Below are 12206 nucleotides of genomic sequence, written 5' to 3' on the forward strand. Positions count from 1 at the left end.
TTGGCTTTCTTCCCAACCAATTGTTCAAGCGCTTTTGATTGCAACATGCGCCTTAATTTAGTTCAACAAAGAAACTGACAAGTTACTAAAGAACCTGGCTATGAATAAGGGAAACGAGAGATATAGACAATGATGTGGAGGGATAAAAAAGAATGAATGAAAAATATGCCAAAAGTAATGATGATAAAGGAAACAGGCTGTTTGTAGGGTGAAAATGAGAAGCTAGTGCGACTTGGGTGGGGGAGGGCTAGAAAGAGAGGGAATGCCGGGGCTACCTGAAGTGAGCAAAATCAAAATTCATACCACTGGGCTGTAAATTGCCCAAGTGAAATATGAGATGAGATTGGATTCCTCCAATTTGCGTTTAGCCTCACTCTGACAATGGAGGAGACCGAGGACAGAGAGGTCTGTGTAGGAATGGGAAGGAGAATTAAAGGTTCCAGCAACCGGGAGGTCAAATTGGTTTACCCAGGCTGAGCGAAGGTGTTCCGCGAAACGATCGCCCAGTCTGCGTTTGGTCTCGCTGATGTATATGAATCCACATCTTGAACAACGGATACAGTAGATGAGGTTGGAGGAGGTGCAAGTGAACTTCTCCCTAACCTGAAAGGACTGTTGGGTTCCCTGGACAGATTTGAGGGAGGAGGTATAGCGACAGGTGTTGCATCTTCTGCAGTTGCAGGGGAAGGTACCTGCGAAGGGAGCGGTTTGGGTGGGAAGGGATGAGTTAACCAGGGAGTTGCAGAGGGGACGGTCTCTGTGGAAGGCGGAAAGGGGTGGAGATAGGACAATGTGGCTAGTGGTGGGATCCCATTGGTGGTGGCGGAAATATCATCAGTCACTGAAAGTGAGCATGCAGGTACAGCAGGCAGTGAAGAAAGCTAATGGCATGTTGGCCTTCATAACAAGAGTTGAGCAAGAGGATTTAAGTTTAGGAACAAGGAGGTCATACTGCAGTTGTACAGGCCCCTGGTGAGCCCACACCTGGAGTATTGTGTGCAATTTTGGTTAATTTGAGGAAGGACATTATTGCTATTGAGGGATGCAGCGTTGGTTCACCAGGTTAATTCACGAGATGGCAGGACTGATATATGATAACAGAATTAGTTCACTGGGCTTGTATTCACTGGAATTTAAAAGGATGAGAGGAGATCTTACAGAAACATATAAAATTCTGAAATGATTGGACAGGCTAGATACAGGAAAACTGTTCCTGATGTTTGGAGTGTCCAGAACCAGGGGTCACAGTTTAAGAATAAGGGGAAGGCCATTTAGGACTGAGATGAGGAAAAAAATTTCACCCAGAGAGTTGTGAAACTGTGGAATTCTCTGCCATAGAAGGCAGTGGAGGCCAATTCACTGGATGTTTTCAAGAAAGAATTACTTAGCTCTTAGGGCTAAAGGAATCAAGGGATATGGAGAAAAAACAGGAACGGGGTACTGATTTTATATGATCAGCCATGGTCATATTGAATGGTGGTGCTGGCTCGAAGGGCCGAATGGCCTACTCCTGCACCTATTTTTTCTATGTTTCTAAATGACATCAGTTGAGCTCGGCATTGTGTTTGACACAGACATTGTGGGTTGTGGGGGCATCTACCAGTGCTATATTCAATGTTTGAATAATCAGTATCACTAACATTTTGTCATTTGTTTATATTCTGACAGGTCCTACCCCTACTCCTACTACAAGTGGAACCAGCTCTTTGTCTGTACTAGCCTTTGGTAATTTTCTGCTCTTGAATACTGGACCATTTGGTCAATATAGATCTGTTCATTGTATCTCTGCTCAACTCTCACAAGCAATTTAGTTTAGTTTAGTTTGGCGATACAGCATGGAAACAGGCCCTTCGGCCCACTGAGTCCACGCCAATCATAGATTACCCATCGGAATTACAGGGGGATGCCTGTTTTAATTTATTTAGCACAAGTGCTTGTGTGTTTCAGGCCTCCCGCAATGACGAGGCAAACAGGGCTGATTCCAAAATAAAAGGAAACGAAAACTAGAAATGATCAGCAGTTCTGATGCAAGTTCATCAACCTGAAACATTGCCTCCCTTTCCTTCTTCACAAATATTACTTGACCTGCTGAGTAGTTTCAGCAGTTTTATGTTGCTTTTAATGCAGATTTCCAGTATGTGCAGGTTTCTCTTGATCTTGGCCAGGACTTACAGGGTGAAAACGGCAGGAATTTTAATTTCATACCCATGAAACTATCAACTGATTGAAAAAAACAAAACACTGCAGGTGCTGGAAACTGGAAATGTAATGTTTCTCCAGCATTTTATGTTGTTCTTTCAGTTATTCAGTGAACACTTTCCCCATGTCTCTCAAAATACACATCTGCCTTCAGATGTCAGAAGCACTAACCGAACAATCATATTCAGATTAGTTCAGGCTGCAATCAAATTCCTTTTTCATGCCAAGTTCACAGAGTAAACAGCATACAGTGCATTCAGAAAGTATTCAGACACTTTCACTTTTCCTACATTTTGTTACATTACAGCCTTATGGTAAAATGGATTAAATTATTTTTTAAATTAATTAAAAATAAATAACTGAAATATCATATTTACATAAGTATTCAGACCCTTTGCTATGACACTCAAAAATTGAGCTTAGGTGCATCCTGTTTCCATTGATTATCCTTGACATGTTTCTACAACTTGATTGGAGTCCACCAGTGGTAAATTTAATTGATTGGACATGATTTGGAAAGGCACACACCTGTCTATATAAGGTCCCAAGTCATGAAGACAAAGGAATTGTCCGTTGACCTCCGAGACAGGATTGTGTTGAGACACAGATCTGGGGAAGGGTATAAAACAATTTCTGCAGCATTGCAGGTCCCGAAGAGCACAGTGGCCTCCGTCATTCTTAATTGGAAGAACTTTGGAACCACCAGGACTCTTCATAGAGCTGGCCGCCCAGTCAAACTGGGCAATCGGGGGAGAAGGGCCTTGGTCAGGGAGGTGACCAAGAACCCGATGGTCACTCTGACAGAGCTCCAGAGTTCCTCTGTGGAGATGGGAGAACCTTCCAGAAGGACAACTATATCTGCAGCACTCCACCAATCAGACCTTTATGGTAGAGTGGAAGATTGCAACCGTCACGTGGTCCGCCCTGTTTCAACTAATGCAATCAACCCGGCGCGCACAATCAAATAATATTAAATTGAACAAGTTGTCCTGCAACTTTAGGCTGTGCAAGCCATACGCAAGAAGAAGAAGAGGCCTTTATGGTAGAGTGGCCAGATGGAAGCCACTCCTCAGTAAAAGGCACATGACAGCCCGCCTGCTTGGAGTTTGCCAAAAAGCATGAGAAACAAGATTCTCTGATCTGATGAAACCAAGATAGAACTCTTTGGCCTGAATGCCAAGCGTCACGTCTGGAGGAAACCAGGCACCGCTCATCACCTGGCCAATACCATATCTACGGTGAAGTATGGTGGTGGCAGCATCATGCTGTGGGAATGTTTTTCAGTGGGAGGAACTGGGAGACCAGTCAGGAACGAGGGAAATATGAACGGAGCAAAGTACAGGAAGATCCTTGATGAAAACCTGCTCCAGAGCGTTCTGGATCTCAAACTGGGGCGGAGGTTCACCTTCCAACAGGACAACTACCCTAAGCACACAGCCAAGACAATGTAGGAGTGGCTTCATGACAAGTCTGTGAATGTCCTTGAGTGGCCCAGCCAGAGCCCGGACTTGAACCCAATCGAACATCTCTGGAGGGACCTGAAAATAGCTGTGCATCGACGCTCGCATCCAACCTGACATAGCTTGAGAGGATCTGCAGAGAAGAATGGGAGAAATTACCCAAATACAGGTGCCCAGCTTGTAGAATCATACCCAAGAAGACTTGAGGCTGTAATCACTGCCAAAGGTGCCTCAACAAAGTACTGAATAAAGGGTCTGAATACTTGTGCAAATGTGATATTTCAGTTATTTCTTTTTAATTAAATTAATTTGCAAATATATCTAAACACCTGTTTTCGCTTTTTTATTATGGGCTATTGTGTGTAGATTGATGATAAAAAATTTTTTTAACCCATTTTAGAATAAGGCTATAACGTAACAATAGACAATAGGTGCAGGAGTAGGCCATTCGGCCCTTCGAGCCAGCACCGCCATTCAATGTGATCATGGCTGATCATCCCCAATCAGTACCCTGTTCCTGCCTCCATTTCTTTAAGAGATCTTTAAAAGGTAACAAAATATGGAAAAAGTGAAGGGGTCTGAATACTTTCTGAATGCACTGTATATACAATAATGATAAATACAACAGTAAATGCCACAAAGAGTGCAAAGTAGTTCAAGATTGCAGCGCAATCTGAAAGTTTAAAAAAAAAGTTAAAAAGCAATAACAGAATAACCGAATGAGGTAAAGTTTAGAGTATGTAGCAGTACCTCCGGAAAGTGGGTGTGAAAGAGCTGAACGTTTTTTTATTTTGGGAATAAAGCTGTTCTTGAGTCGAGATAGCCAATATATCAAATTCCTGCATCTTCTCCCAATAGGTAGATGAGAGAAAGGGGAATGGCCAGGTTCGCAAACATTCTTGACAATACTTCCAGCTTTTCTGATGCAATGCTCTGAGAGGATGAACAGGAAGGAAGGAAGTGAGAAACTCATGGTGGACTGGACTGTATATATGCTGATTGCCGCATCAGTGTGAAGGGACCAGGTTAATTTGCGGGAGATGGATTCTTAGGGAAGCTGTTGACTACCTCTACAGCAGCTTTGGTTTGTGATCACCCACTTGCTAAGATCAACAACCAACTTTTTCATCTTGCTGAGGGTTAGGTTTCTGTCCCAACACTATGACATAAGGTTCTCAACCTCTTTCCTGTACTTTGCCTCATCATTGTTGTTGGTTCAGCCTGTAATAGTGGTATCATCAGCAAACTTAAAGTCAGGGTTGTACTTGGCCACATGGTCATGGGTGCACAGCGAGCGGAGATCACAACCCTGAGGTGCACCAGTGTTGAGGGTCAAGGTAAAGCAAATGTTATGACTAATTCTAACTGACTGAGTTCTGAACAAGATATCCAGAAGCCAGTTGCAGGTAGAGGCCCCAAGGCCAAACTCCGGAAGTTTACGGATGAGCTTGTTCAGTGTTAGGGTGTTTTGGGGCTGAACTGTAGTTAATGAATGGCATCCTAATGTCAAGGTGATCTAGAGCTGAATGTAGTACAAGAGAGATGGCCACCTCTGTAGACTTATTTTTCCTCTACACAAATCGCAAGAGGTCTTCCTTGGCCAGAAGGCTGGCGCTGATGTGGGTCACTCAGCCTTTCAAAGCGCATCTTTATGGTTGATAATAGACCTACTGGATGGTGGTCATTGAGACCAGTCATCTTATTTTCTTAGGGACTGGAATGATGGAGGTTTCCATGATACAGATGGGGACAGTGGAATGTTGAAGTGAGAAGTTGAATATGACAGCAAAATATGGGGCCTGTTGATCGGCGCGCAATTTCAGAACTCATCCAGGGTCAGCCAAATCCCTAGAACTGCAACCTGATCTGGATCTCTCAGATTTCTCCCCGGGGTCCGTAATCTATATCTTAACCCATGCTTACCTACACCCCCCTCCATCCCCAATCAGCACCATCTCAACACCCCCCCCCCCCCCCCCCCCCCCCCCCCCCCCACCACCATTGTGAGCATATATTATCTATGTTTTATCTGTTTAGAAAGAATGACAGCACAAAAAAACTGCAAAGCAGTCAATTGTGCTGTCTGTGACAGCAACCCCATTTCAAGGAAGGTTTTGGGAAAACTTGTTCTTCTGTGTTTCCTGACTCGATAACAATCCCCTGTCACCACCAGCCACTGAACTTCTCACCACATAGAATTTGCCTCTGGGCTTCTATCCAGTAGGACTGACTTAATGTCTTTTACATCTGTTTGCTGATGCTCAGCAACTGAAGCTTTACCTTGCAAACAATATGCTGCTACATAGAATGTAAGGAAAACCTTCGAGCATTTAACTGAAATTGTAAAGCTGAAGGAAACTATTGACCACCAGTTAATGTTATATTAATGTTATTATATTAATGTTATATAGGACCATTAAATATGGAGGTTAAGAAAACACCAGTTACTTTCTCTCATTAGCAGTTGCGTAGAATATAGGAACAGGAAAGTTATAGGAGAATTAAAAGACATTTAGACGTAGGGATGGAAAGGGTTTAGAGGGACATGAACCAAATGCAGGCAAATGGGACAAGCCCATTTTGCCAACTTGGTCAGAATGGACTCGATGGGCCAAAGGGCCCATTTTCATGCTGTGCAGCTCTGTCAATCTAGTTGTATAGGTGGGAGTCTGAAGTAGGGTCATGGCCCGAAACGTCACCTATTCCCTTTCTCCAGACCCGCTGAGTTACTCCGACTTTTTGTGTTAAAACCAACATCTGCAGTTCCTTCCTAACACATGTATAGAGTACCAATTATATACAGCAGGATTACAGAGTAAATTTACAAAGAAAGGTTGTGTTTAGCAAAGCATTTGACAAATCTCCACATTTCCCATAGAATTATAGGGAAAATGTGTAATTGGCTTTAATGTTGGCTCAATTTTAGTGACAGAAATGCAGCAGGCTATGGGAATCCACAAACACAGTACTCTGCCTTCTAGTTTAATTTTGCTATTTTGTAACAGAACGCTGGAATCTGTGAAGGCACCTGGACAGGACGGGTGGATAAAATGGTTAGAAGACACGAGTTATTTGCCTTTATTAACAAAATGCAGAATATGAGAACATCTTGCTAGACTTGTAGAAAGCATGACTTAGGATGCAACTAATAGATTGGGTACAGTTCTACTACCCAATCTATAAGGAAGTGGCAGCACTAGAGTGGATGCAGGGAAAACTTGTGAAAACGTTGTCAGGGTTGGAGTGTTATTGTTTCGAGAGATAGATTCCCTTCCTTAGGAACAAAGGAAATGCAATTTGAGGATCAAGAGCTAGGAAATGGGATCACCTTAAAGTTCATTTCCAGATTGCATGGCAAGAGTGGACTAAATAGCTGCCACCAATGCTATATTTTTTCCTCAGATTTTTACAGGTGTCAAAGTAAACTTTTTATTTTTCCCCCACCCAGAGAAAGATAGAAATGTGTAACTTTTCGGTGAAAGGATTATGTCATCAACACATATTAAAATACAACTTTAGTTATGTTAGAAGATTAGAGACCAAGTACTGAAATTGGGAATTGACCCACTAAAGTATTTTGGCTGCCTCCTTCACAGCATCCTTGAATGGCTCCTTCAATGCAGTAAATTTATATTATTTTGCAAATTGCTGCTTTCACAGCGAATTATTTCATTCAGAGTAACTTGTACAGCAATAGAAGAGTCCCCTGGAGGACAACTGTAATTATTAGGAGAACCATCAGGGCATTAAGTGGGTACTCTGTCAGCCTGGAGAATTTAGCAGAGGCTGAACAACTTGCCGATTCGTAGTTGCAACCGACTGTTTAATACAACTTCATGAGAACATAAAGATACGTTCTTGAATCATGTTGAGATTATCTTAACTGCTTTAGAGGTAGAAGTATGTGTTGAAAATATCACTATCACCTGCTCTCATACTGGTATCACTAATCAATTCAAAGGTACTCGGAGCATGACTGATTAATTTATCTATGTTTAAGAAGGAACTGCAGATGCTGGAAAATCGAAGGTAGACAGAAATGCTGGAGAAACTCAACGGGTGTGGCAGTATCTATGGAGCGAAGGAAATAGGCGACGTTTGACAGTTTTACAGTAATCTTTCCCCATAAATAACCATTTTGCTGATTCCTCATTTTTGCATCTTCTTTAAAAATGCCTAATCGTCAGTTTTTGTTGTATTAGTTTATACTCAGTACATGGGTTTTCCGAAATTTACCTGAAGAGATCCAGCACTTTCAGTTTGTAAATGGGGTAAAATGTATCTTCTTTACTTGTATTTTCAGCTGTGATTATCCTGATCTTAATCCTTGTAATAGTTGTGGTGATCCTCGTCAGTGTCATCAGCCTGAGGTTTAAATGCGGTGATTGCCAGGAAGCACCACAAGGTAGCCAAACCATTTAAAATATATTTTTTGCTTAATACTACATAATGTTAATCAAAACACATATTGTGTCACAATAACCTATTTTGCTATTAAAACATGTCAACAATAAAATAGTGTAAGATGACTTAACTAGCAATGCAAAAACAAAATAAGCAGCTTTACATGTCCAATTTATGGATTTTGAACTATGATTGGGAGTGTGCTACAATTTCTTTAATATGTTTATCATCAGAAACTGTGAATCATTTCACTTACCGCACTGTCTAGAAAGCAATAAGCATTATGTAAATATATAATACATTTCAACTGAGCAAATGTTTTATCTACTGATAATATGTTTTATTTTTGAAAGCTTTCACATTCTGTTCTTTATTATTTTGATAGATACAAGTAAGACCCGGAATGAAGCACCATCAGAAAGGTAAGTAAATGTATTCAGATAATTAAATCTCATATGCAACTATTCATTCAAGATTGAAATCTAATACTTGACACCAAACCTAACAACTTAAAAAAATCTATACATCCACGTTTTCCCTCAGCTCTCAAGTTAATGGAGAAAAAGAAAGCATCACTTTGGTTTCTATGCGAAGTCTATATACGGAAGCTGGTTTGTCCTGCTGAATTTAAAATTAAAATACTTATTTTCTATTGTAAGTGCATTGTGCAGTACTTACGTTTAATTTGTACTCCAGGAGGACAGGAATCATCGATGCAGGGAAATCTTCAAAATGACTCCAATGAAGTTGATGAGACAAGAAACAATGTCATCAAATAGGTGATACAAAGGTGTGCTTTTCTATGTTAAGATTTCTGTTCCTTTATAAGCTAAGCAGCATGTGTTGTAGGTAAAAGTACATCATTCTAAACAATTTCATTTCTTACACATTTTCTTTGTAGGTGCCAAATAACTTAGATTTTAGGTTATCATTTCATCACACTATTTTTCATTCTTTCATAAATAATATCATTTCCTTGCAATGACAGTCCACGTTATAAAACTGCCAGAATTCCCAATTGCAGTAAAGGTTCTTTCTCCTTGAACAAGCCTACAGAATAAGAATTGCTTTCCCCTTCCCAAAGCCCTTTCTTTGCAACCAGGTTTAAATCAAATATGCAATCACTGTGATATTAACAATATGGATAAGATATAACAAAAACAGGGTATTCATTTAGATACAATTTTCTTTTCTGACTCAAATACATTACTCAAACATTTTTAAAGTGTTAAAAGTGCATCAATAATGGAGGAATAATCGAAACAAACCAAATGATGTTCTGCGTGTATTAATATGTGCGTATGAGTATGTTTGGAGGGTTGATGCAAAGAGGAGGGACCGCGAAACAATGGAACAACAGAGACGGAATGGGTAAGAACATGGGACTAGGAAGAGGAAGGCAGAGAGAGGGGGAGAAGCAACTGGGGGAGAGAGAGGCAAAGATGGGGAAGGTTGGAGGAGGTGAAGAATTGTGAACGAGAGGAGGGAGAGAAAAGGGAGATTGTCAGGGAGCAAAAAGACAGAAGCAGGAGCGTAGGAATGAGTAAGAAATATGGAGAAATGGGTGGGAAGAATAGGAGAGAAACGGCAAAGAAATTAGGGATTGGGCGAGGGCTGTGAAAATGTATGATAAATAATGTTATTTAAATGTTTTTGGAATTGAATATTCAGGCAGTTGCAAAGTTGGATGGATTTTTTATTTGCTCTCTGTTATTGATTTGCGTCCAAGGGTTATATCAATACCCTAAAAACACCATGCCGCTGTTATTTAATAAATTTTATTTGATATAATTTCAGCTGGTGTAGAGGAGCAGCAGAAGTCAACGCGTAGATATGTACAAAATACAGGAGCATGCAACATGGAAAGCTTTGTTTTCATCTTACCCAGTAGCAAAGATCTTATAGCAGAGCAAGATAGACCACTCCTCCGAAATCCAATGGACTGACGTGTAGTACGTGACGGAACGTCACGGCCGCCATTTCTTTAAGCGTAAGGGAGGGAGAGAGAGAGATAGAGAGAAGAGAGGGAGAGAGAGATTCGAGAGGGGAGAGAGGGATCGAGAGAAGAGAGGGAGAGCGAGATCGAGAGAAGAGAGGGTAGAGAGGGATCGAGAGAAGAGAGGGATCGAGAGGGGAGAGGGATCGAGAGGGGAGAGGGAGAAGGGGAAGAGGGAGAAGGGGGGAGAGGGAGAAGGGGGAGAGGGAGGGTGGAACGATAGCATGTTATAACGTTCAGCCGTCCCATTCCGACCAAAGATTATAGAGCAGAGCTCCTCTAGTATCTTTGATTGCAACCGCCGCCGCCGAACGCCACGGCCCACCATTGCACCCAAAGATGCTAGAGCAGAGTTGTATAATCTTTGATTGCACCCTTCTTCACGGCGGGCTTGTGATCTTTGCTTGTGATGTCTCGACAATTCGAGGGACATAACGGGTAACAGCCGCCGCGTTCTCGGACTTGAATCTGAGCTCGAAAAATCTCGTGGTCACTGGGCCCAATGTGTCCCGCGGGCCATATTTTGGAGACCAATCCCTTACAAGAACAAAACCAAAAACGTACAGAAGTGTTAAAATTGTCTTTATTATAGTGGTAAGTAAAGATCCATTAAAAATAAGTCTACTAACTTTCTAATGTACCGACAAACCTAGTTTCCCAATGGCCGTTGATGGGAGAACAGAAAATAACATTTTCACGACAGAATATCGACAAAAAATAATAATAATATTTTCTTTCCTTTCTTTTTTATCGGGGAACCTAAAGAATGACAGGTCTGGTCGTTTAGATTTACGATTAGAACAATTGATAGCGGAGCAGTGAGATGAAGATTTAGATGAGGACGCCATGACAGCCCAATAAAATGCTCAATAAAATGGCATCGACAATCACACACGTCACACTACGCGTTTTTCGAGGAGTGGTCTATCTTGCTCCTCTATAATCTTTGCCCAGTAGGACAGGTTATACAAGTCACTTGTAATAAAGCAACTTCTGGAAACATTCTCATGTGAAATCACAGACTGTTTTTCTGGGTGCAACTTTGACTAAAATAAATTTACAATGATCATTTTGTCATTAGGCTGTGGGCCGAGGAGCTTTTTTGTTCAGGTTCGTGACCCAACTCACGGAACTACCTCAATTTTTAACATATTGTGTAAAAATATTATATAAATCATACCTGAAACTCATCAAGACCAAAACCTGCACATTTTTAAGAAATATGAGATAAAACCTCAAATTTTCGGAGTAGTAATTGCCCAATCAATGCACGTTTGACATTGAGGTCGGACGCAAATTGACCAATCCCACGCTTTGTTTTATGGTCGCTAGGCAGCGAGGACACTGGGGTCATGGCTGCCTCCTCATTACATCAAAACAATAACAAGGTTTCCAAGGAATAAAGGTAATGCTTACCTTGCTGTTCATTTTGTTTCTCAATTGATTTATCTTTATAAAGTTATAATGTGAACTGTTAAATAAAAATGATAAATAACAAATGTACAGCTAGGGTTAGGGTCAGTCTGTCAGCCGGTCAATCAGTCGGGCGTGTCGGTAGGCCGATGGATGCTGTGGAGGATCGGACAGGCAGTTGGGCCTCCGGTGGGTGGTGAGAGTTGGGCTGGGCCTCCGCCAGGTTGATGAGCGACGTGATGGGCCTCCGCCGGGTTACCGAACGTCGGGTTGCCGGGTTGGTGAGCGTTGGGCCACCGGGTTGGTGAGCGTTGGGCCGGGCCTCCGGTGGGTGCGGCGAGCGGTTGGTCGGGCTGTCAGGCTGCCGGTGTTGCAGCAAGCGAGTGGGAAGTCTGACGGAGCTGGCGCTATGGGGGTGCTGAAGGCGGCCTGGGCGGCGTGCAGGGCAGTGCTGCTCCCCACCATCATCACCATGATGATCCAGTAGGGCATGCTGGCCAGATGGACACGCTGCGGGGCCACACGTATGGAGCCCGCAGCCGGTCCCAAAGCGGCTCCAGCTCCAGCCTTGGGCAGCTCTGGAAGGGGAGCGAGTTAGGGTTAGGCATTTTCCTGCCTTAGCCTTCCCCCAGCCTGGCACTGCCCCAGTCCCACTATGGCCGTGACCCCCCACTTTGCACACTGGCAGTCAGTGGGGTTCAGTAAACGGGGGAACCCACAGGAACTGCACTCAC

At 42.4% G+C, this 12206-nt stretch overlaps 1 protein-coding gene across 3 annotated transcripts in view; it reads left to right on the forward strand.

The window, feature by feature from the left end:
• ecscr (endothelial cell surface expressed chemotaxis and apoptosis regulator) overlaps window positions 1–11139 on the forward strand; it is a 35609-nt gene extending 24470 nt beyond the window's left edge. For 2 of the 3 annotated variants that reach the window (XM_033029460.1, XM_033029461.1), the window contains exons 5-10: window positions 1669–1725; window positions 7963–8064; window positions 8449–8485; window positions 8607–8674; window positions 8760–8853; window positions 9861–9974. In XM_033029460.1, coding sequence (XP_032885351.1) covers window positions 1669–1725; window positions 7963–8064; window positions 8449–8485; window positions 8607–8674; window positions 8760–8842 — 347 coding nt within the window. In that variant the 3' untranslated portion in view covers window positions 8843–8853; window positions 9861–9974. Of the gene's footprint in view, window positions 1–1668; window positions 1726–7962; window positions 8065–8448; window positions 8486–8606; window positions 8675–8759; window positions 8854–9860; window positions 9975–11008 lie in introns of those variants that run through there. The other variant, XR_004413443.1, reaches the window with a different exon arrangement.
• Window positions 11140–12206: the final 1067 nt, after the last annotated feature.

Source organism: Amblyraja radiata, chromosome 11, assembly GCF_010909765.2.
Source record: "Amblyraja radiata isolate CabotCenter1 chromosome 11, sAmbRad1.1.pri, whole genome shotgun sequence".
Lineage (NCBI taxonomy): Eukaryota > Metazoa > Chordata > Chondrichthyes > Rajiformes > Rajidae > Amblyraja > Amblyraja radiata.